The 22,482-nt window shown below is 49.3% G+C and overlaps 1 protein-coding gene across 6 annotated transcripts in view; it reads right to left on the bottom strand.

The window, feature by feature from the left end:
- The window catches only part of SPATA21 (spermatogenesis associated 21), a 32,992-nt gene extending 10,568 nt beyond the window's left edge, over window positions 1-22,424 (bottom strand). For 3 of the 6 annotated variants that reach the window (XR_012381359.1, XM_025855892.2, XM_073903293.1), the window contains exons 1-11: window positions 19,371-19,524; window positions 17,571-17,813; window positions 15,695-15,846; window positions 13,435-13,633; window positions 9,593-9,855; window positions 9,155-9,203; window positions 7,801-8,249; window positions 7,306-7,394; window positions 5,076-5,213; window positions 2,809-2,880; window positions 2,576-2,693 (exon numbers count right to left, since the gene is read on the bottom strand). Coding sequence is in view for 5 of the 6 variants with exons in the window: in XM_025855892.2 (XP_025711677.1) it covers window positions 2,576-2,693; window positions 2,809-2,880; window positions 5,076-5,213; window positions 7,306-7,394; window positions 7,801-8,249; window positions 9,155-9,203; window positions 9,593-9,855; window positions 13,435-13,633; window positions 15,695-15,846; window positions 17,571-17,678 (1,637 nt within the window). In the remaining variant the exon portion in view is untranslated. Of the gene's footprint in view, window positions 1-2,575; window positions 2,694-2,808; window positions 2,881-5,075; window positions 5,214-7,305; window positions 7,395-7,800; window positions 8,250-9,154; window positions 9,204-9,592; window positions 9,856-13,434; window positions 13,634-15,694; window positions 15,847-17,570; window positions 17,830-19,077; window positions 19,145-19,370; window positions 19,525-22,185 lie in introns of those variants that run through there. The other 3 variants (XM_073903294.1, XM_073903296.1, XM_073903295.1) reach the window with 3 other exon arrangements.
- Between the last annotated feature and the right edge of the window lie 58 nt (window positions 22,425-22,482).

Below are 22,482 nucleotides of genomic sequence, written 5' to 3'. Positions count from 1 at the left end.
GAAGGAAGGAAGGAAGGAAGGAAGGAAGGAAGGAAGGAAGGAAGGAAAGAAAGAAGGAAAGAAAGAAAGAAAGAAAAAGGGAGAGAGAGAGAGAAAGAAAAAGAAAGAAAAAATATTTTAAAAAATAAGCAAAAGAGTACAAAAAGTTCATTGATACGGTTTCAGATTACATATTGCAACCACATAAGGCTCTACCACTTATCAAGTCTGGTGTCGTCTCAAAGAAAAAGATCCACATGATGTGTGGGTATTAAATGAAAAGACTATTAAAATACTTCCTTTTCCAGTTACATATTTGTGTGGGTCAGAGTTCTTTATATACTTCAACCAAAGCAACATATTGCAACAGATTGAATGCAGAGCAGATATGAGACAGAAACCTGTCTTCCTTTATGCCAGACTCTGAAGAGATTTGCAATATTGTATAACAATGCCATTCTTCTCACTAACTTTTTTTTGAAACTACAGTTATTTTTCATTTAAAACGGTTTTTTATGTTAACATGTAATGGGGTTATTATAGTTATAAATTAATAAGTAATTTAATTTTTTTCTCAGTTTTAAGTTCAAATATAGAAAATATTGACAAAGGTTCCTTGGTGTCCTCAAAAATTTTTAGGAGTGTAAAGGGGTGGGGCACCTGGGTGGCTCAGTTGGTTGGGCGTCTGACTTTGGCTCAAGTCCTGATCTCAGGGTCCTGGGATCGAGCCCCGCATTGGGCTCCCTGCTCAGTGGGGAGCCTGCTTCTCCCTCTTCCTCTGCCTGCCATTCCCCCCTGCTTGTGCTCTCTCCCTCTCTCTGTCAAAATAAATAAATAAAATCTTTTAAAAAATAGTATGTAGCAGTGAGAACAATAAATGATTGATAATTACTCACAAGAATGTGAATGAATCACAAAAACAAAACATTGAGGAGAAAAAACAAGTAACAAAAGACTTACTACAGTAGGAGTCCACTCTGCCAGAGTCTGGCATAAAGGAAGACAGCTTTCTGTCTCATATCTGCTCTGCATTCAATCTGTTGCAATATGGTGCTTTGGTTGAAGTATGAGTCCACTCATATAAAGTTTATGAAAAGCTAAGCAATAAAGTATTCAGGAATACAAACAAATGTGAGTGAAGTTCAGAAAGCACCACTCCGTATCTACCAGAAGAAAGACTGACAGTACCAAATTTGCACAAAATATGGAGCAACTGGAACTCTCCTATTAATGGTGGGATGATAAAATGGTACAACCACTTGGGAAAAGGTCTGGTGAGTTCTCAGAAGTAAAATACACCTACCTGCAATTCCCTTCTGCATATTCGCCCAAAGAAATAAAAGTATGTGTCCACAGAAGGACTTGTACAAAAATGTTAATGGCAGCTTCGCTCATTATAACCCCACACTGGGAACCACAGAGAAATCCATCAGCAAAAGAATGGATGAACCGACTGTGGTAGATCCACAAGTGCAACACTACTCAGCAATAGAAAGGGGTGAACCCTGACGCCCACAATGACATGGACAAGTCGCAAAAGCATTGTGCTGAGTTCAAGAAGCTGACCCTAGGATTCCATACTGTATGTTTCCATTGATGTGAAGTTGCCAAAAGGCCAAACCTGTCTGGGATGGAAAACATCAGAAGAGTGATTGCCTCTGTGGGAGTGGGTTCAGAAACCGACTGGGAAGGATCATGAGGGCACTTTCGGGAATGATGGTCAAGTTGTATATAACTTGAGAGGGGTTCAGGTTGCCCAGGAGTCAGCAGTGGCTGAGATTCACACACTAATGATTTATGTGTTTCACTGAATGTAAGTTATACCTCAAATAATGGGGAAAAAAAGCTCTAAATAAATGTCGATCTCTAGTTATTGGTATGTATGCTGAAGTATTTAGAGGGAAGTGACTATAATTTATTTTGAAATGAATAAAAAACCAATATGGATCAATGAATAGAGGGATGGGTAGACACAAGATTAAAACAAGCATGGCAGATTGGCAATGGTAGAATCTAGGTGGTGAAGATATAAAACGTTCACTGTGAAATTCTCTCAACTTCGCTGTATATTTGAAATTTTCAGTAAACAAGGGGAAAAAACAAGTGGTGGAAATTTAAAACAGAAAGCAAGGGAATAATGGTTCTTATTTGGGGAGAGAGTGTTTTGTGATTGGGGTAGGGCACACAGGGCTTTGAAGTTATTGGAAATGACCTATTTTTAAACTGGGGAAATGGAAAAACATGGGAATCTTAGGGTCCACACCAGGACCCTAAGATCATGACCTGAGCCAAAGGCAGACACTTAACCAACTGAACCACCCAGGTGCCCCAAGCCTTGCTGGGCTTGAAACCAGGGTACAGAGATAAGTAGGAGAGCTAAAGCCTTAGTGGTATCTGGTCTCCTGGATCCAGCCATTCCTGAGGCCATGATCTGTTATGTGAGCCAATATATTCCCCTTTTGCTTAAGCCAGTTTTATTTGGGTGCCTTTCACTTGCAACTGAGAGTCCTAACTATCAAAATTCCTCAGCTGCCAAAATACTAGGTGCCATTTCTGTGTCTGCAACCCTCTACCCACAAACACCAGCTGCACTCACTTGGTGATCTCCTCTAAGGCTGCCTCCGGTAAGGCCAGCATCTCCACCAGCAGGGACAGGATCTCAAAGAGCAGAGTGTGGGGGTTTGGGGGAGCCATGTCCGTCAGGGCGTTCTGCTCTGGGGACATGGGATGATGTCTGCCGTTACCATTTGGTAGTTCTGGATGCCCACTGTCCACCAGCCACCAGACCTCTCCCCGAGCTCTGACTCCTCTGGGCTCATCCCTACTCACCCATGGAGCAGAAGAAGCGCCTGGTGTCTGTCATCACAGCCAAGAAGTCCTTGAAGCCTACATGACCATCTCCTGTGGAGGCCAAGGGTATAACAGTGAACAGGGGCCTGCCAGAGTGGGCCCAGGCATTGCAGCCCCGCATGGTTATTAGCATTTACTCAATGGGTTTGATTATAAAACACATAGAAGACACATATTCAACACATATGTAACATGTATTCAGTGCAGCAAGTGTGGTGCACACAACAAAGTAGAAGGTGGAAGTTAAAATCTCCTGGGTTGGGAGCTCCTAGAACTCGGGGCAGCAGTCTGAGTTCACATCCCTGGTCCACCATTTACTATCCGTGTGACCTTGGCAAAGCCCCCAACCCCGCTAAGCCTTAGTTTTCTCATCTAGAGGGTGAGGATAACCATGATACCTATTTCATGGGAGATTGAATGAAGCAAAGTGCTTAGAATAGAGCCGTATGTATTATACAAGCTCAGTAAATGTCAGCCACTATTATTATTACCATGTGCTAGTCACTGCATGAGAATTATGTACCCACAAGATTCCTACCGCGGCCTTCAAGGCCCTGCAGGACCTGCCTGTTATCTGTCTCCAGCCTCACCTGGTGTTAAGTGCCCCCCGCATGAACCTGTTCTTCCACGGGGGGCACCTTCCCTGCCCCGGGCTTTTGCACATGCTGCTGCTTCTTCCTAGAATCCTCTCTACCGCCCTCTAACTCTTTAGTAAACATTCTAGGCATGCTTCTGCTTGATCATCCCTTCCCCAAGAGAAGTCAGACCTGACCGGGTCAGCTGCCCCCCTAAACACTCTCATAAAACTCTGTACTTCAGCCACACACTCGGAAGATCTGGAATTTAATGGAGGTGCCAGGAGACAGGGACTGGGTCTGTTTTGTTCTGTACTGTGTCCTCAGGGCTTAAGACAGGTAGGTCTCGGGGGCGCCTGGCTGGCTCAGAGGAACATGCGACTCTTGATCTCAGGGTTGTGAATTTGAGCCCCACATAGGGGGTAGAGATTACTTAACAACAACAACAAAAAAAGTCAGGTAAGTCTTAGCCGATGTTTTCTGAGCTACTAGATGAATGAATGAATGAATGAATGAATAGTCTCTAATCCTGAAAACCACCCTCTGGAGGTGCCTAATATTCTTATCCCCACATCACAGATGGGGGCCTAAGACACAGAGAAAAGCAAGCTTTTGCCAAGAGTCAGAGCTGGGGTCAATTCCTGGCTTGTGTGTGTGGATTCGCCCCTGTGCGGTGATGGAGGAAGTACGGTCAGACAGGTAGTGTCCAGGAGCCCAGGCCCCTTACAGCTCCACTGCTCCCCACGCCCGGCATCGAGCCAACCAAACCACGTGGGATTCCCCTCACCCTGCATCCTCCTCCCTTTGTCTAGTTTATTTCTATCCCGAGGAATGCCCTTCTTTCTTTCTCTCCCTGCCTAACCGCTATTTAATCTTTCACAATTTGGCTCAGGCATCACCTCCTCCAGGAAGCCTTCCTTCCTGACCCCTTCCTCCAAGCCACCTTAAGTGCTGCTTCCTTTGGTGACTCTTACTTCTGTGTCACTATCTATGTGAGCACCTCAGGAGCAGGGCTCATGGATCTTACACATCTCTTTATTCTCAGTGCCTGGGTCAGGAATGGGCACACAGTGGGCATTTAATAAATATTTACTGGATGAATAATACTAGCAGCTCAATATCTCCTGGACACATTCTGTGCACCAGGCATTGTGCTCAACACTCTGTCTGGATTATCTCATTTGCTTTTCAGCAGCCTGGTGAGATGGATATTGCTATCAGCCCCGTTGTACAGAAACCGAGGCTTGGTGACTTCAGTGACTTGTCCAAGGTCACACACCTGGTCAAATGAGTGACCGAGTCATGGGAGAATGTCCTGTGAAGCACACACACAGGCCTAAAAGGGAGGGATCTCAGACATCACCGACTACATCACGGGGTCAGGAGGTAGGTCATGGTCATCTCTGGGTCCCCAGAACCTGGCACTCTGTAGGTGCTCAGAGAGCATTAATGTTGGGGGCCAGGATGAACCACATAGTTTGTGGGCTCCAGTGGAAAATGAAAATGCAGGATGGGGCCCCTCACTCAAAAATTTGTGAAATGTTTCCAGACTGCAATAGCAGAGCATTAAACCACATGCAGGCCCCTTGAAGCGGGGAGCCCTGGGGGACTAGAAAGGTCTCCCATTGCTGGCCCTGCCTGGGACTCAGAATGACGCCTCCCCCCACTCACCATCTATGTCAGCACTCATTAGGGCGTCCTCAACCTGCGCCGGCGAGAGGGAGATGCCCACGAGCAGCAGGATGTTCCCCAGGCTCTGGGCGTTCACCTCGCCATGGCCATTGAAGATCTCAAAGTAACTGCGGAAGGCTGCAGTGGGGCAGCAGGGGTGGGGTGGGGTCACGTGAGGCGGGGACATGCCTTGTTCCCACCATCCAAACCGTCCCCCCGCTTCCAACCACCCTCCTGCCCAGCACCGTTTACCACCATGGCTAGATGGAGGGGCACAGGCAACTAAAACAGCTCAGTCCCACTAACTCAACCCACTCTCCATTCCAAGGTCAGGCCAAGGGTTCAGCTGGTGTGCCAAAAGCTAAGCTCCTTAGTGACCTTCACTTTGTACCAGGAGCACACCCACTTTAGGGCACCCCTATTATGTGCCAGGCACTGTGCTAGGCTCTTTACAGCCACATTCTCATTAAAGTCTTACAACAGCCTCGTAAGAGTGGGATGCTTGTTCCTTTTGTCACGATAGGGAAACTGAGGCTTAAAGGTTAGGTGACCAGACAGGTCTTTCTGACCCTTAAGTCTGTGCCTTTGACTTTGGTGCTCTGTGGTCGCTTATCTGCATGGACGTGCCTTCTAGGATAGCTTGATGCCAAAGCTGTGCCTGGCTTCTCAGCCCGCAGCAAAATGCCGGCAGAATCAGCGGACTGAGGGAGGGGGCTGGCTCTGCCATTTAATAATAAGCTGGGTTGCTGCTGTGAGCTGAGCTGCATCCCACCGAAATTCTTATGTTGAAGACTAACCCCTAGGCCCTTAGCATGTGACTATATTTAGTGACAGGGCCTTTAAAGAGGCGGTTAAGTTACGATGAGACAGTAGCATGGGTCCTAATCCAATCTGACTGGTATCCTTACAAGAAAAGGAAATGCAGAAACACGAGAGACAGCAGGGATGTGTGTGCACAGAGGAAAGGCCACGTGAGACCACGTGAGGACACAGGCGGCCACCTGCAAGGCGAGGGGAGAGGCCTCAGAAGAAACCAAATCTGCCGACACCTTGATCTGAGAACTGTGACCTCCTGAACTCTGAGCAAAGAAATGCTCAGCCACCCAGTTTGTGATACTCTGTCAACAGCAGCCCAAGCAAACCATGCAACTGCCACGGGGCAAGCCCCCGTACTTCTCTGAGCCTCTGATCTGTGAGATGGACAGAGTGGTACCCTGCTTGTACTCTCTCTCTCTCTAATAAAAAATAATTTTTAAAAATCTTAAAAAAAAAAAAAAAAGCAGATGTGAGCAAAATGCACCATGGTTTGGACCATCCGAACAGGGCAGCCAGACAGGGCTGAGGGGCATGGTGGGAACCCTGAGTCTCTAAGCCACAGCAGCACCTTGTCCATGAACTCTGCTCAAGGACATGGGGCAGAAGAAGAGCCTCTCTGAAAATGGCTAGAGAGTTGTAATGCTAGAAGGAGTGAGCTCCTGGGAAGCCGTCCCGGGGAGCCAGAGAGCGCATTCAGGGAAGTCAGAAGAAGGGGCCAGTGGAGAGAGTCACAGACCTTGGGGGAGGAGTGAAGAGTGGAGGGAGGACAGACGCCTGCTCTTCTGGGGTGGGGGCAGGGTGTGGCGGGGCTGCAGGCAACCTGTGGAGCACATGGAATCAGTGCTCCCTCCTCCCCCACCTTCTCCGTGCAAGTGGAGTCATGGGGCCCAGACCCAAGAATGATGGAGACAAAGACACAGTGCCTCCCCCAGGTGGGGGCTCCGAACTTTAAAACTTTTTGGAGGGGGTGGGATGCGGCGGGAAATGGGACTTGTCCAGGGCAACTGGTCTTGGTAAATGGTGAGAGATGGTCTAGGGCGGACAGGGCGGGCCCTGGAGCCCTGCCTCCCATCCAGTCGGCCTCCGGAGGCCCAGGAGAGTGGGGCTTGGGTTGAGGGAGGCAGAAATGCCTCCAAAACCTAAAGAACTTTGCCGGACTTGCTCCATTTACTCAGAGAGGCGGCTGCGGAACTGGAAGAGGATTGGACCCCAAGGGAGAGGGCCCAGCAGGGGCTCTGGGTCTCCCAGACAGCTGCCACCCTGCCTTGTCTCCCTAGCCAGGAGGTCTCCCCTGGGCCCATGACATGGGGCTGCAGTGGGCATCAGGTCAGCGGTGCGGCCCGGCCCCTCCCCACCCCAGGACTGAGTGAGACTTCTGCCATGGGCGGGGCTTCCCCGACAGGCCTGCCCTCACCTTCCTCTTGCTTCAGGGTGAGGTGCTCCTCGAACCTCGCATCCCAGTTCTGGTCCAGCTTGAGGAGGCGGCGCTCCTCTAGCTCCTGCCTGCAGAGGACAGACCCCAGACACGGGGCACACATCCAGCCACCCTTGCCCGGGGCCACCCCCAAAGCCAGGGGAGGGCAAGGGCGAAGGTGGGGCAGAGGAGGGCAGGGGAAGGACCCTAGGGAGGGGGGCTTTGGGAGGTTGTGAGTCTCAGAGTGACCCTGGGTGGGACAATGCAGAGGTGAGGGGACCTGAGGGGAAGGGACATGCCCGTTGGAGATTAGAAAGAGAAAAGCTCGCAGAAATGGGGAAAAGGACCTAGACATGGGGGAGGGAGGGGGGCAGAAGTGAGGAGAAGTGCAGAGGGAACAGGTGCAGTGCCGGGGACGAGAGCCTGGACAAGAGACGCCGGGGACACCGGGACACAGGCTCTGACCTCGGGCGCCCATTCCGGGGTGGCTCCTACCGTGTCCTGGTGCTGCTCAGGCTCCTCTCTCCGCTCGGGTGCAAGAGTTCAGCCCTTCTCCAGCCCACGTCCAGGGTGGGGGCCGGCAGGGCTGTGACCAGCCCCGAGGCCGGGGCTGGGGATCCCACGGGGGTGGGCGCGGGCACTGGCCCGGGGGCTGGCAACAGGGCCCAGGATGGGGCCATCGCAGGGGCCGAGGCGGGGGTCTGAGGCAGGCTTGGGGCTGAGGTGGGCACAGGGGTCAGCGTCCTGGGGGACTTCCGGTTTGGCAGGGCCCGGGCCTTGGCAGCCCTCCGATGCGTGGCCTCCTCCTCCTCCACCTCCAGCAAGCACTTCATGAAGCCCTGCCGAAGGTTCCCAAGGTTCTGGGCCCCCGTGGCTACCGTGGGCTTCTGAGGCTGCTTCAGCACAGGGTCCGGATCCCTCCTCTGTCCAATGCCCCTCACCTCCTGGGGACAGGACCGGGGAGAAGATCCAGCCAGACTGCCCCACAAAGCTTCTCCTGCCACTCACTCTCCATCCTCACACTGTTCTACCTCTTTGGGCCCCTGGAGGATGTCCTCCGAATCTCCCATGCGCCCCACGAGTCTCCTCCCTGCACTTGACCTGGGCTCTGCCGCCTCCCAGCGCTATGAACCTGGGTCTTAAGTGAGTCGCTCCCCACCCCACCCCTCATTTATTTCCTTCCCTGGGATCAGCACAGCCTCAGTGGCCTTGTCAATACCTGTTGTTTGCCGACCTGACCAGAAGGTAAGCCTCATACGGGCAACACCTTGTTTGCCTTTTTTATCCATGAGTATCCAGTGATGACACGTGGTAGGCACTTAATAAATGCCCACTCATTCATCCAACAAATCTAGCCATCTCCTGCACCTCCTATTACGGGGATGGGCCGTCCCCAGCCTACCTCCAGCCACAAAGCCGTGCCGCGCAGACCCCTCCCCAGCCCTTTTTCCCACGTGAGATGCAGCTCTTGTCCCTAAAGCACCAGCTCTATTTTGTCCATCAGCATAAACATGCTATATTATCTTCCTTCTAAAAAAAAAAAAATCTCCCCTGACAAACCCCTCCAGCTACCAGCTACCAGCCCAGGGTTCTGCTCCGTTTTCCAAGCTCCAGAGTCCAAGGGCATCCTTTGCCCGCCACCCAAGATGCACACACACTTGTGCATGCACACACACAAACACACGCACGTGTATGCACATCCATGTGCGCACTCACAAACACACAGTCACACTCACACTCACACCTTCCCCAGTTGGACTCCAAATACCATCCCAGCCCCTCCTCTGCCTCCTTCCTCCTCCTGATTCCCCACCCGCGCCCTCCCCACCCCCACTCTGGCTCTACTTACCGGTGGAGGAACAGGCCCTGGTGCTGGCTGGGTCTCCAGAGCCTTGACCCTAAACAAGGGAGAGACCCCGGGGTGGCAGAGGGGCTCAGCTCAAGGCTCGTCCTCTGCACCGACCTTCCCCCAGCCCCCGGGACACTCAGGTGCACTACCCCAGCCTCATCTCTCCAAACTTCTGATCTCAGAGGGGCCCCTCATTCCCTCACATCCCCACGTCGGGACGAGGCCCTAAAAGTACAGGTTTGCAGAACAAAGAATTCTGGGTGTTAGAGCTATCCTACAGATGGGGAAACTGAGGCCCAGAGGGGCATGCCTTGCCCGAAGTCCTATATCAGGTCAGGAGCAGTCAGGACTAGAATCCACCTCACCTGTAACTTAACAGAAGCGTGATCCTTTTGGGTCAGGGAGCCGGGTAGGGGATGGCATCAGAAGATGGCTTACCTTCCTTTGGGTGGGTCAGGTCCTGGCGTGGATGGCGGGAAAGAGTTGGCTGTATTTTCCTCCGGAGTTGCCAAGGGCATTAGGGGCCCTGCCTCCTGGGAACAGTCCTCCTGTGGCCTGATATGTGGGGTGTCCACCTCCTTGGGGAGCTTGTCTCCCTGTGGCTGCCCACCGCTGTCCAAGGTGCAAGAAATCTCCACTGGTTGCACCGTGTCTGCCCCATGAGCGGCCTGGTGACCTGGGGTGGGCTGACACTCCTGGCCCTGCCGAGGACAGGACACCAAAATGAGGAGCCTGAGCCTGGCTCCCAGGTGAACCTCAACACTCGCCTGTCATCCCAGGCTTACTGTGATCTAGGCACTGCAAGCATCCTCTTACTGAGTGCTCTCAGCACCTCTAGAAGGTAGCACAGACTCATTTTTCAGGGATGAGGACACTGAGGCCCACAGGAATCACGGCCTACCCAAAGTCATGGTCCATGCTTCTCTGCGGACATAGAAGGGGAGCTTGGCTGAGGGTTCTAGAGGGGAGGGGGGTGGGGGGATGGGTTAGCCTGGTGATGGGTATTAAAGAGGGCACGTTCTGCGTGGAGCACTGGGTGTTATGCACAAACAATGAATCATGGAACACTACATCAAAAACTAATGATGTAATGTATGGTGATTAACATAACAATAAAAAATTTAAAGAAAAAATTAATAAATAATTTTTCTTAAAAAAAAAGAAGGGGAGCTTGGAAGAACTGAGGTGTTTCCCTTTAAGTGGGATTTTCCAAGGAATGTTCGAAGTACAAGGATCCATCTTGATGCTCCCTAAAAAAGGGGTGTTACGTTAACTGGTTTCAAGACTTATTGTAAAGTAAGTGACTTATGATCAGGACAGCGTGGTATTGGAATAAAGATAAACATATGAGTGGAACAAAAGAGTCCAGAAATCAACTTACACATGCATGCTCAACTGATTTGCAACAAAGGTGCAAATTCAGTAGGGAGAGGGGAGTCTTCAGCAAATGGTGCTGGAATGGTTGGATGACCATATGCCAAAACCTGAACCACGATCCAACATGCCATGCACAAAAATTAACTCAAGATGGATCATAAATTTAAATGTTAAACCTAAAATTATAAAACGTCTTGAAGAAAACATAGGCGAATGTCCGATGTGACCTTGGGTTAAGCAAAGATGTGCATGAAACAACACCAAAAACTCAAGCCCTAAAGAAAAGATTAATAAATTCGGCCTTATCAAAATTCAGAACTTCTGTTCTTTGAAAGTCACTGTTAAGAGAATAGAAAAGACAAGGCACAGGGTCGGGGAGAACATTCATCAATCACATGTCTGATAAAGGACTTGTATTCAGAATATGTAAGAACCCTCTAAACTCAATAATAAGAAAACAAAGAACTTCGTTTTTTTAAAAAGGCAGAACGTGAAAAGATGATCCATAAAATGGAAGAAAAAATGTGCAAATCATATATCTCATGAGACTAGTATCCAGAACAAAGAACTCCTACAACTCAACCATAAAATGACCAATCCAGTTAAAACAATGGGCAAAGTATTTGAACAGCAATTTCTCCAAAGAAGATATACACATGGCCCATAAGCACATTAAAAAATGTTCAACAGGGGCTCCTGGGTGGCTCAGTCGTTAAGCGTCTGCCTTTGGCTCAGGTCATGATTCCAGGGTCCTGGGATCGAGCCCCGCATCGGGCTCCCTGCTCAGCGGGGAGCCTGCTTTTCCCTCTCCCACTCCCCCTGCTTGTGTTCCCTCTCTCGCTGTCTCTCTCTGTCAAATAAATAAATAAAATCTTTTAAAAAATAATAAAAAATGTTCAACATTGGGACACCTGGTGGCTCAGTCAGTTAGGCTTCTGACTTCGGCTCGGGTCATGATCTCAGGGTCCTGGGATCTAGCCCAGGGTCGGGCTCCCTGAACTCAGTGGGGAGTCTGCTTCTCCCTCTCCCTCTGCCCCTCCCCTGGCTCGTTTCCCCCACCCCAAATAAATAAATAAAATCTTTTTAAAAGTGCTCAACATCATTAGTCATCGGGAAAATGCAAAATAAGGCCACAATGAGAGTCCTCTAGACACCTATTAGAATGCTTAAAATTTGGGGGTGGGGGAATGGGTTAGCCTGGTGATGGGTATTAAAGAGGGCACGTACTGAATGGAGCACCGGGTGTTATACGCAAACAATGAATCATGGAACACTACGGCAAAAACTAATGATGTACTGTATGGTGACTAACATAACATAATAAAATAAAATTTAAAAAAAATGCTTAAAATTAAAGACCGGCCCTACCAAGTTTTGGGGAGGATGTGGAGCCACTGGAATTCTCATCCCTCTGGTGGGGATGGAAAATGGCACAACCGCTTTGGAGAAGATTTTGGCAGTTTCTTAGTAAGTTCAACATATGCCTACCACATGATCCCTTCTACTCCTAGGTATTTATTTGCTCAAGAGAAATGAAAGCTTTTGTTCCTGCAGACACGGAACTTTTGGAGAAGTTTTATTTGTCATAGTCGAAAAGTGAGAACCAAATGGCCATCGGCAGGGGAAGGGATGAAGACATGGCGGTGTATGCATGCAGTGGAATATCAGGCCGCAACAAAACGTACGATGTCTTGAGACCTAACAGCATGGGTGAATCTCAAAATAACCGTGCTGAGGGAAAGCAGCTGGGCAAAAAGAATGTACCTTGTACCCATCTGTTTGTGTAAAATTCCAGGAGATACGAACAAATCTGTAGCAAGAAATGCAGATCAGAGGTAGCCTGGGGATGGGGTCAGGTGGGAGGAGGCATGACAAGCGACATGAGGAAACTTCTAGGGGGGTGACGAATATGTTTATTCTCTTGATGGTGGTGATGGTTTCATGGGTGTGGATGTATGTGTCCAAGACATCAAACTATGCACTTGAAGTATGTGCAAGTGTGTGTCCATTATGCCTCACTGAAGCTTTTCTTTTTTTAAGATTCTATTTATTTGAGAGAGAGAGTGCACAAGCAGGGAGAGGAGCAGAGCGGGAGGGAGAGGGACAAGGAGACTCTGCGCTGAGTGTGGAGCCCAATGCAGGGCTTGATCCCAGGACCCTGAGATCATGACCTGAGCTGAAACCAAGAGCCAGATGCTTAACTGACTGAGCCACCCAGGTCCCCCCTACCCCCCTGAAGCTTTAAAAAATTTAATCCTAAAATGAAAATAAAAGGTATTTTGTAGTCAGATAGCTTTAAAAAGGCACCAAGCTCTAACCACCTCTTGCAAGGTCCTGCAAATCTCAGCAACTAAGAAACAGCTTCGAGGATATCCTAGCATAAAGAAAACTGTTGAGCTTTGTGAAATCCAGCACGTCCCCATTTTTATTGTACAGAGAACCCCTCAACTCCTCCCCGCCTCCAGCATCCGTGGGCCACTCCGGTAACAGGTTGCAAAGTCTTGCAATCAAGAACATCCAGAGGGGCGCCTGGGTGGCTCAGATGGTTAAGCATCTGCCTTCGGCTCAGGGCATGATCCCGGGGTCCTGGGATCGAGCCCCGCATCGGGCTCCTGGCTCAGCAGGGAGCCTGCTTCTCCCTCTCCCTCTGCCTCTCCCCCTGCTCATGCTCTCTCTCTCTCTCTCTTTGTATCTCTGTGTCTCAAATGAATTAAAAAAAAAAAAAAAAGAAAGAACATCCAGAATATCCCAGTAGCCCACAGAGACTGGACACTTGACATCTCCAGGACACGGAGAGAAGTAGACACAACTGTACCGAAATGGGGGGCATGGGGGGGAGCTCCTTCATTTCCCGTGTGGGGCAGTCATTCTGTACCCTCCTGCCACATCTCCACGGACTTTACCTGGTGGCTCTGGAGGGCCTGACCCTTCACCATCCCTGGGTTCTGCTGTCTCCCCTGCTGGTGCTCGGTCTCTTTCCCTTCATGTGCTGCAGGGACCCTGGAAGGCAGCACCCCCAGCTCACTTCCTGGCTTGGCTTGACTCCGGCCTGCTTGCAGCTCCCTGGGCCCTTCCTGGGGGGCCAGAGTTGACTGCTTCTTCCTGGGGAGAACAACAAAGCGAAACCTCAGCTCCTGGATTGGGCCACAGTTTTATATTCTTAGGCTCCTATGTGGTTCTCATAGCATCTGTGCAGAACTAGGCACACCATAGGTGCATACTTAATGCTGGAGAGGATGAATGAAGGACTGACGTGAATTCCCCAAATCCCAAACATTTTGATGTCAATGTTTAGGGGAGTTAGGATTTTATTATTATTATTACTATTGTTGTTGTCGTTGTTTAGAAAAAAAAGAAAAATCAGGAGCACCTGGCTGGCTTGGTTGGTAGAGCATGTGACTCTCGATCTCAGGGTTGTGAGTTCGAGCCCCATGTTGGGTGTAGAGATGACTTAAAAATAAATCCTGGAGGGCGCCTGGGTGGCTCAGTTGGTTAAGCGACTGTCTTCAGCTCAGGTCATGATGCTGGGGTCCCAGGATCGAGTTTCACATCGGGTTCCCTGCTCAGCAGGGAGTCTGCTTCTCCCTCTGACCCTCTCCCCTCTCATGCTCTCTCTCTCTCTCTCACATAAATAAATAAAATCTTTTAAAAAAATAAAAAATCAATCTTGGAGCACCTGGGTGGCTCAGTCAAGCATCGGACTCTTGATTTCCGCTCAGGTCATGATCTCAGAGTCCTGAGATCAGGCCCCATTCTCAGCACAGAGTCGGCTTGGGATTGTTTTTTAAGGCTATAGCTACAACATCTTAAAAATCATGCAGATGAGGGTGCCTGGGTGGCTTAGTCGGTTAAGTGTCCGATTCTTGGTTTTGGCTCAGGTCGTGATCTCAGGGTCATGGGATCGAGCCCCCCATGTCAGACTCCGTGTTCAGCAAGGAGTCGGCTTGAGATTCTCTCCCTCTGCCCCTCCCCCCGCTCTCTCTCACTCTCAAATAAATAAATCTTAAAAAAAAAATCAGAGAGAACTGGGCTGTGCGGAAGTTGAGACTGAAGACTTGAGCCTAGGGTCGTAAAGCTGCAGGTGACAGCTCAGGATTTGAATCTGTGTCAGTCGGATCTGACTTTCATGTTCTGGAATACTTCCCCCAGGCTTCTTCCTATGGGTGTGCATATGTATTTGTCGTGGGGATTTATTTCATTACTATCTTTAAACAATTGCCCGGTTTTACATAGACCAATCATATTTCATAGGTCGTTTTGCAATCCTTTTTCGATGATCATTATAACCTAAATTTTTCCCTGCCAAAACATTTAAATAAACATCCTTTTTAAGTGAAAGTATAAAATTCCATATTTTATTTTCTTTATTATTTTTTTAAGTTATCTCTACACCGAATGTGGGGCTCGAACCCTGAGAACAAGAGTTGCACGCTCCAGCGACTGAGCCGGCCAGGGACCCCTAAAATTCCATATTTTACATATATATTTTATGTATAAACATACTTGACTTTACCACTCCTCTATCATGGACAGAGAAAAAAACTTGCATAAAACTTTGCTTAATTATTTAGGGGCACCGGGGTGGCTCAGTCAGTGGAGCATGTGACTCTTGATCTCGGGGTTATGAGTTTGAGCCCCAGGCTGGACATAGAGATTACTTAAAAAAAAAAAAAAAAGATTAGAGCAACCCTCTTGGGCCCTCTCTCTCTTCGGAAGCTTTGTACTATTGCTCAATAACCTTTACTATTGCTCAATAAAAATCAATCAATAAAAAAGATTACACTCTCACTGTAGACAAGTTTAAAAATATACAACATTTAGAAAACAGTCACCATAATGCCATGTAAATGTGTGTTTCTGCCTCTCTTTTGTTCATTCTTCCATTGATTCAGTGAATACATATTTACTGAGCATCTACTATGTGCCAGGCCCAGTCCCAGGCATGAGGGATTTGAGGCTGAGCAGGACACGTCAAAGAAGCTTGTGGTCTAGTAGGGCAGTGCAGATGAGAGGTTCCACGAGTAATTATGTGGCGTGATTTGTGCTGCCTGAGCGAGAAGCAAGGGCACCTCTGCCTTAGGCTGGGAGCCCTGCCTCATCCTTGTCTCCCAGGTGTCTCATGGAGTTCTCTCCTGGACCTTCTCTAAGAAGTCCCCAGCTCACCTTGGTCCTGCCGGATGCGTCTGCTCCTGGGTCCTGAGCTCCAGAGGACCCTCCTCTGAGGATTCCCTGTGTCTAGGTCCCTTTTCTGGCCCTCCTGGAGTTGATGAGGGCGGCTTCCCACTGTCCATCCCTGTAGCATCAGGATACTCAACCTGGAACAGAGATGTCCATGGCGCTGGCCCAAGGGATGGCCACAAGTACCCATTCTGGAGGGCTCCTCCCTCTCCCTGGGCATTGTCCTGGCCTCTGACGGAGAGAGCTGAGGAGGAGGGGGGGGGGGGGGGGGGGGGGGGGGGGGGGGGGCAGAGTGTGTGGCTGGGCGTAAGACCTGGCCCGGCCCAGAGGCTGTCACTCAGTACTAATGGCTCTAGCACAAAGCTGAAGTCCAGAGCAGCACCTGAGCCAAGGGGATTCCCTGAAGTCAGCCCCACAGGGCCCCCTGGGGGACATCAAGACCCTGAGAAGATCCAAGAGAGGTGCCCACAATTTCCACTGCTTCAGAGCTCAGGCTCTGGAACTGGGTTTTGATGCCCATCTTGGTCTATCAGTCCCTAGTTGAGCCAGTGACTTAGAGCTAGCTCCGAGCCTCACCTGAGTCAGCCGACTCCAGATGGCCGGGCTCGATCAATCGATGATAACTGTTCTACTGCGAGACTGTGCTGGAAGCCAACACTAAGGTCACCTACCCCAGGGGGCAGGACCTGTGCCCATGCCTCCAGGGATTGAACCCATGACACACACAAGACAGTGGGGTTCAAAGGGGTGCCGTGGCCTGCCCAAGGTCATACAGATGGTTATGTGATAGGCCTGAGACCCATGACTTTGCTCGTTGAAAAAATAAACTGGGGGTAGAGGTGAAAGAAGTCCTGAATGTCTTCCCCAACCTCCTTCCAAGCCCCCCCCCACACCTTCAGGTGCTCTCCCTGCCCCCCAGGGGAAGCCATGACTTGTAACAGAAGTTACAAGGCAATACTTTATCCATGGGAATGTTGACCTTTTTTTCATGGTGACATTTTTGGCTCTGGGGAAACTAGATGGGAAGGAAGGCCTTCTCTGTGCTCTTCAGTTCATGCCACTTGGCACTTAGGATGGATGGAAAGAGGCTGGGAGGTGTGATAAGAGCTTAGGGTGCAGGCTGGGGGGCTGGGGAGGTCATGGATGGAAGTCTGGAACAGCTGCCAGGGGAGTAAGGGTTATAAAGGGGGCTGGACGCCACAGAAGGCACATAGTAGAGAAAGTAGGAATTCTTATTTTACTCATCCAGCATCTATCCTGGTAAAAGAAGCCAGCATTTTGTGTGTGTGTGTGTGTGGGGGTGGGTGGGTGTGTGTGTGTGTGTGGTGGTGGTCATGGGGCCCACGGGGTTCAGTGGAGCCAACTGAGTACCACCTCTGGCTTCCTTATACCAAGAGATCCGGGCCACTCTGCTCTTCCATGGTGACTAATTCAGGGATGAGCGTGTGACAGTGGGCCAAAGACAGTGGTACCAGAGACTTTCTTCAACTATTGCAAAGAGGCTTTCTTCCTGTTGGGATGCTATTCCAGAGGATGCAAGATGAGAAGATTTAAGTCTGGAGTGGCCAGGGAAATCCTTGCCGTCTTTCAGGGAGAGTGGGCCAAGGAATGGCACATTGGAAGGCAGAGCCAAGAGACACTCATTTAGCACCTTGATCCAGCCATACCTGAAGTCTACCGGCAGATCTGTCCGTTACCCAAGCTGACATATTCTCATTCCTGCTTAATCCAGTTTGAATTGGGTTTTATGTCACTTGTAACTGAGTTTTAATTAAAGTAGTTGGGGAGGAAACCTGGGCAGGGGAGGCGAAATATGCCTGCTGGAAATAGCAGGGTCAGAACATGAGGTGCAGGGCCCTACCTGGCTGACTCCTGACATGGTGGGTTCAGCACCTGGCCTCTTGCTGGTGGTGCTTATGCCAGGACTTGGCTGGGCCCCAGGAGCCTTGATCCTTCCCTCCATGTACATTCTGTTGTCCGTTGTGCCACAGCCAATGGGGGCACCAAGGGAGGGGCATCAGTTGCTGTGGTCCCACAGGAGAAATCCAATCAAAGTTCCACCAAACCCATTATATAAGCACCTCTTCAGCAGCCCACGTGGAACCTGTAATATAGAGAGCCTGACTCAAGGGAAGAGTCAGGGCCAGGCCTGGCACTGAGGGGCATGCACCAGAACCAAAGAGTTAGCCACATGCAATTTACGCACAAATTCTTCCTGATTCTCACAATGACTCTGAGGAAAAGGAGGCTCTGGGAAGAAAGTGACTTGCCCAAGGTCCAACACCAACTGGGCCACAGAGCAGGAATTAAACCATGGCCTGTTGGATCCCAAAACACACATAATTTTCTCCTACCACAGCGTTTCCAAACGGGTGCTCTTTGGTCCTAATATTGGTCCTACGAGGTATATCGCAAAAAACATTCTGAGACCAAATGTGTTTGGAAAGAGCAGAGTTAAAATGGAACAGGCTCTGCGCTGCAGGACTTCTCAGAGCCTTTAATAACATTTTAGATAGGCATTTTAAAGAGTGCCCGAGAATGTCACGGCTGCTGCTGTTATAGATGAACACTCCAAGTTCTTCTTGGGCTTCAGGAACAGCAGTTGGGGACATCTGTCTTGAGAACCCCAAGGTCTCCAATGGCATATGTAGTTCATCAAAACACTCCCCCCCCCCCCCCCCCCCCCCGCCACCCGCCGCCCGCCAGCTGCCTCTGCCCGGACACAACCCTTTCTAAAGCCTTTCTTGGTGTCTCTCCTGCCTCTCCCATCCAACCTCATATTAGGCTGTACCACCATCCCCTACACAAACATGCTGTTTTAACCTGGGCAGCCTCCTGCAATCCTAATCCCAGGGACCTCCAGCCTCTGTGCCTGCAGCCCACTTCTCTGCCTCTCCAACCCCCACCCCCATTCTTCAGCCTCCCACCTCTTCTCCGAGCTTCCAGCCACCTCAGCTCTCCCCCAGCCTCTGAGTTCCTCGGAGGCAACATTAACGCTATTTCTATGGGTGCATCACAGACCCCCATTTTACTAATGTGAATGAGTTTCTAGGGGGTAAATCCTACCCCTCCATGAGACCGTGGGATCTTGGAGATCTTGATGGTGTTTTCACTTTAAATCATGGCAGGCCAGCCAACAGACATGGAGGAACTTCTATTTGCTGGGCATGTTTGTAAGCGGTGCGTTCTCCCAACCCCCCTGTGAGGTCAGTGGGTTTAGCCCTGAGGCTCAGAGGAGCCCCGTCTCTTGTCCAATACAACACAGCTAGCCTGCAGATCTGGATTCAGACCCAGGATGGTGAGGCTTTCGAGACTGCTTGTCTCACCATATGATCTTGCCTCCAAGCCACTCTTTCTCATTCGTTTACCTCCGCAACCAGCTGTTTCACAGGACCTGTGCCCCAGCTAGGCACAGCACCAGGCCCTGAGGGTACCCTGGGTGTTCGGAAGGCTCTCACTGTTTATCGGGGGCACAGAGGGGGTGCCCGCCCCAGCCATGAACTCAAATCCCCGCTCCCTCCTCCTTTCCTCCCACCCTTGCCTACCCTCTAGTTCTTCCCACAGCTAGGCCAGCACCCCCACAGTGCAAACAAGATCTCCATTCCTGTGGGATGCCCACCCCAGGCGCAGTCCCCGCCTCCCAAAAGATCTAGTCTCTCACTCGGCACAGGGAAGTCAGCGCTGCGACCAAGTCCCTCCCTCTCCCGGGGGAGTTCCTCTCTCCTCCTGTCTCTCTCCCATGAGACTCCCTGCGCATTCCCCTTTCCTCCAGGCCTTCCTGCCCCAGGGGTGGATGACCCATCTGGAGGAGCCCCCTTGAGACCCCTTGAACACGCCCCCCATTGTTCACTGTCTCCACCTCAGAATCCTCAGGCCCCAATATTCCACAAGCTGAAATTTTAAGGGGGCAGAGGCTCCAGAAGGGATCCAGCCACCTCTCTGTCCCCATCTGGAACTTACAAACTCTGTGAGCGTCTGAACAAGGGACGCCCCCAACCCTAATAGAAGGGCATGGAATCTGAGGACAGAAATGAGGGGTGGCTGGTACATACAGATGATGTTCTCCTTCTGGAGCACTTGGTGCCTTTTCTTTTTATTCACAGCTTTATTGAGATTTAATTCCCCTACCATACATTTCTCCCATTTAAAGTGTATAATTCAGGGGCGCCTGGGTGGCTCAGTTGGTTAAGCATCTGCCTTGGGCTCGGGTCATGATCTTGGGGTCCCGGGATCGAGCCCTGTGTCGGGATTCCTGCTCAGCAGGGAGTCTGCTTCTCCCTCCGCCTGACCCCCTACTTGTGTCCTTTCTCTCACCCTCAAACAGTGCACAATTCAGTGGCTTTTAATATACTCACAGAATCGTTTGACCATCACCCGATATTAGAGCATCTTTATCACCCTAAGTAGGAACCTCACACCTTGCCATCGTCACCTCCGTCTTCCCACCCAACTTCCAGCCTTAGGCAACCATTAATTTACTCTCTGCCTTTTAGGTTTGCCTATTCTAGACATTTCAAATAAATGGAATCATACGATATGTAGTCCTTGGTGACTGGCTTCTTCGCTCAGCAAAACGTCAAGATGCATCCATGTTGTAGCCTACATCCATCATTCCCTTTTATGGCCAACATACTACCTGTATGTATCCATTCATCAGTTAATTGACATTTGTATGTTTCTACTTTTAGGCTGTTATGAATAATACTGCTATAAACATTCATGCACAGATTTTTGTGTAAATATATGTTCTCATTTCTCTTGAATACGTATCGAGGAGAGTAATTGCTGGGTCATATGCTCACTCTATGTTTAGGCTCTTGGGTAATTGCCAGACTGTTTCCCGAGGGAGCTGCCTCATTTTACATTCCCAGATGCAGTGTATGAGGGTTTCAACTTTCCCACAACCTGACCAACACTTGTTATTATCTGCCTTTTTAAATTCTAGCCATCCTAGTCGGTGTGGGTATGAAGTGATATCTCATTGTGGTTTTTTTTTTTTTAAAAGATTTTATTTATTTGCGAGAGAGAGTGAGAGAGAGAGGGAGAGAGCATGAGAGGGGGGAGGGTCAGAGGAAGAAGCCGACTCCCTGCTCAGCAGGGAGCCCGGTGTGGGACTCGATCCCGGGACTCCAGGATCATGACCCGAGCCGAAGGCAGTTGCTTGACCAACTGAGCCACCCAGGCGCCCCTCATTGTGGTTTTGATTGACATCTCCCTGATGGCTGATGAGATGGAGCATCTTTATTTCTTTATTCATTTTTCTAAAGATTTTATTTTGGGGGCACCTGGGTGGTGCAGTTAGTTGGGCATTCAACTCTTCTTTTTGGCTCAGGTCATGATCTCAGGGTCATGAGATCAAGCCCCCCATTGGGCTCCGCTCTCAGTGCGGAGTCTGCTTGAGACTCTCTCTGCTCCCCCTCCTCACCGGCACTCACTTTCTGTCTCCCTCAAATAAAACAAATAAATCTTTAAAAATAAATAAATATTTGTAAGTAATCTCTGTGCCCAACATAGAGCTTGAACTTACAATTCCGAGATCAAGAGTTGCATGTTCTATTGACTGAGCCAGCCAGGTGCCCCATGATGGAGCATCTTTCCTTGTGCTTATTGGCTATTGGTATATCTTCTTTGGGAAAATGTCTACTAGAGTCCATTGTTCATGTATAAATTGAGTTGTCTTTTTACTGTTGAGTGGTAAGAGTTCTTTATATATTCTAGACGTAAGTCCCTTGTCAGATATATAATTTGCAAAAATTTTCTCACATGATGTGCATTGTATTTTCACTTTTTTGTCCTTTGAAGCACAAAAGTTTTAAATTTTCTTGAAGTCTTATTTGTCTATTTTTTCTTTTCTTGCTTGTGCTTTTGATGTCATTTCTGAGAATCCATTAAATTATTTTTTATTAGAAAATAAATCCAAGGTCATGAAGACTTAGGTCTATGTTTTCTACTAAAAGTTGTGTAGTTTTAGCTCTTACACTAAAACTAGGATCCATTTTTACTTTTTTGTATATGGTATGATGTAGGGATCCAACTTCATTCTTCTGCATGTGGATATCTCAGCACCATTTGTTGAAAAGATCATGGTTTCTCTGTTGAATTGTTTTGGCACACATCTGGAAAGTCAACTGACTGTAAATGTGAGGGTTTATTTCTGGATTCTGAATTCGATTCCATTAATCTATACGTCCAGCATCATTTCAGTACTATACTGTCTTGATTACTGTTGCTTTGTAGTAAGTGTTGAAACTGGCAAATGTGAGTTCTCCAATTTCATTCTTTTTCGAGATTGTTTAGTTACTGAGTGCCCTTTTATAAGTGGTTTCCCCATCTGAGGAACGGGGGAATTTCTCTTAGAAATGTCTATGATGGAAGAAAAATACAGCAGAGAAAAATAAGTGACCTATAATATATATTTCAGGAGGCCACCAAGGACCGCGGTCCGCACCAAACCCCCACTCTGGCCCTGGACCTACCAGAAAGCAGCTGGATGAATCAGCAAGACTTTGCCTCTCTGCTCACCTCCTCATGCTTGGGACGGGCTCTGTCTGAGCCTATCCTCTGCCTGTTGGGTTGAATTGAATTCTTTTGGTAAATAATGTAATTAACCTGGGAGTAGATGATAGGTCCAATTATTCTCAAGCAGAGGTCTAGGAATGCCTTTTGGGCAATGTCCAACTATGAGGTGGAGGTTTGAGAAGAAGTCCAGGGACTGTCTGACCTCCTCTGACTGCAGGACAGCGTGGTTTCCCTGGGGCTTGTCACAGTTTCAG

This window comes from Callorhinus ursinus, unplaced genomic scaffold (genome assembly GCF_003265705.2).
Source record: "Callorhinus ursinus isolate GAN/ISIS: 27379988/994484 unplaced genomic scaffold, GSC_fseal_2.0 scaffold18, whole genome shotgun sequence".
NCBI lineage: Eukaryota > Metazoa > Chordata > Mammalia > Carnivora > Otariidae > Callorhinus > Callorhinus ursinus.
The sequence above is the reverse complement of the archived record's forward strand: the minus strand, read 5'-3'. Positions and strand labels throughout refer to the sequence as shown.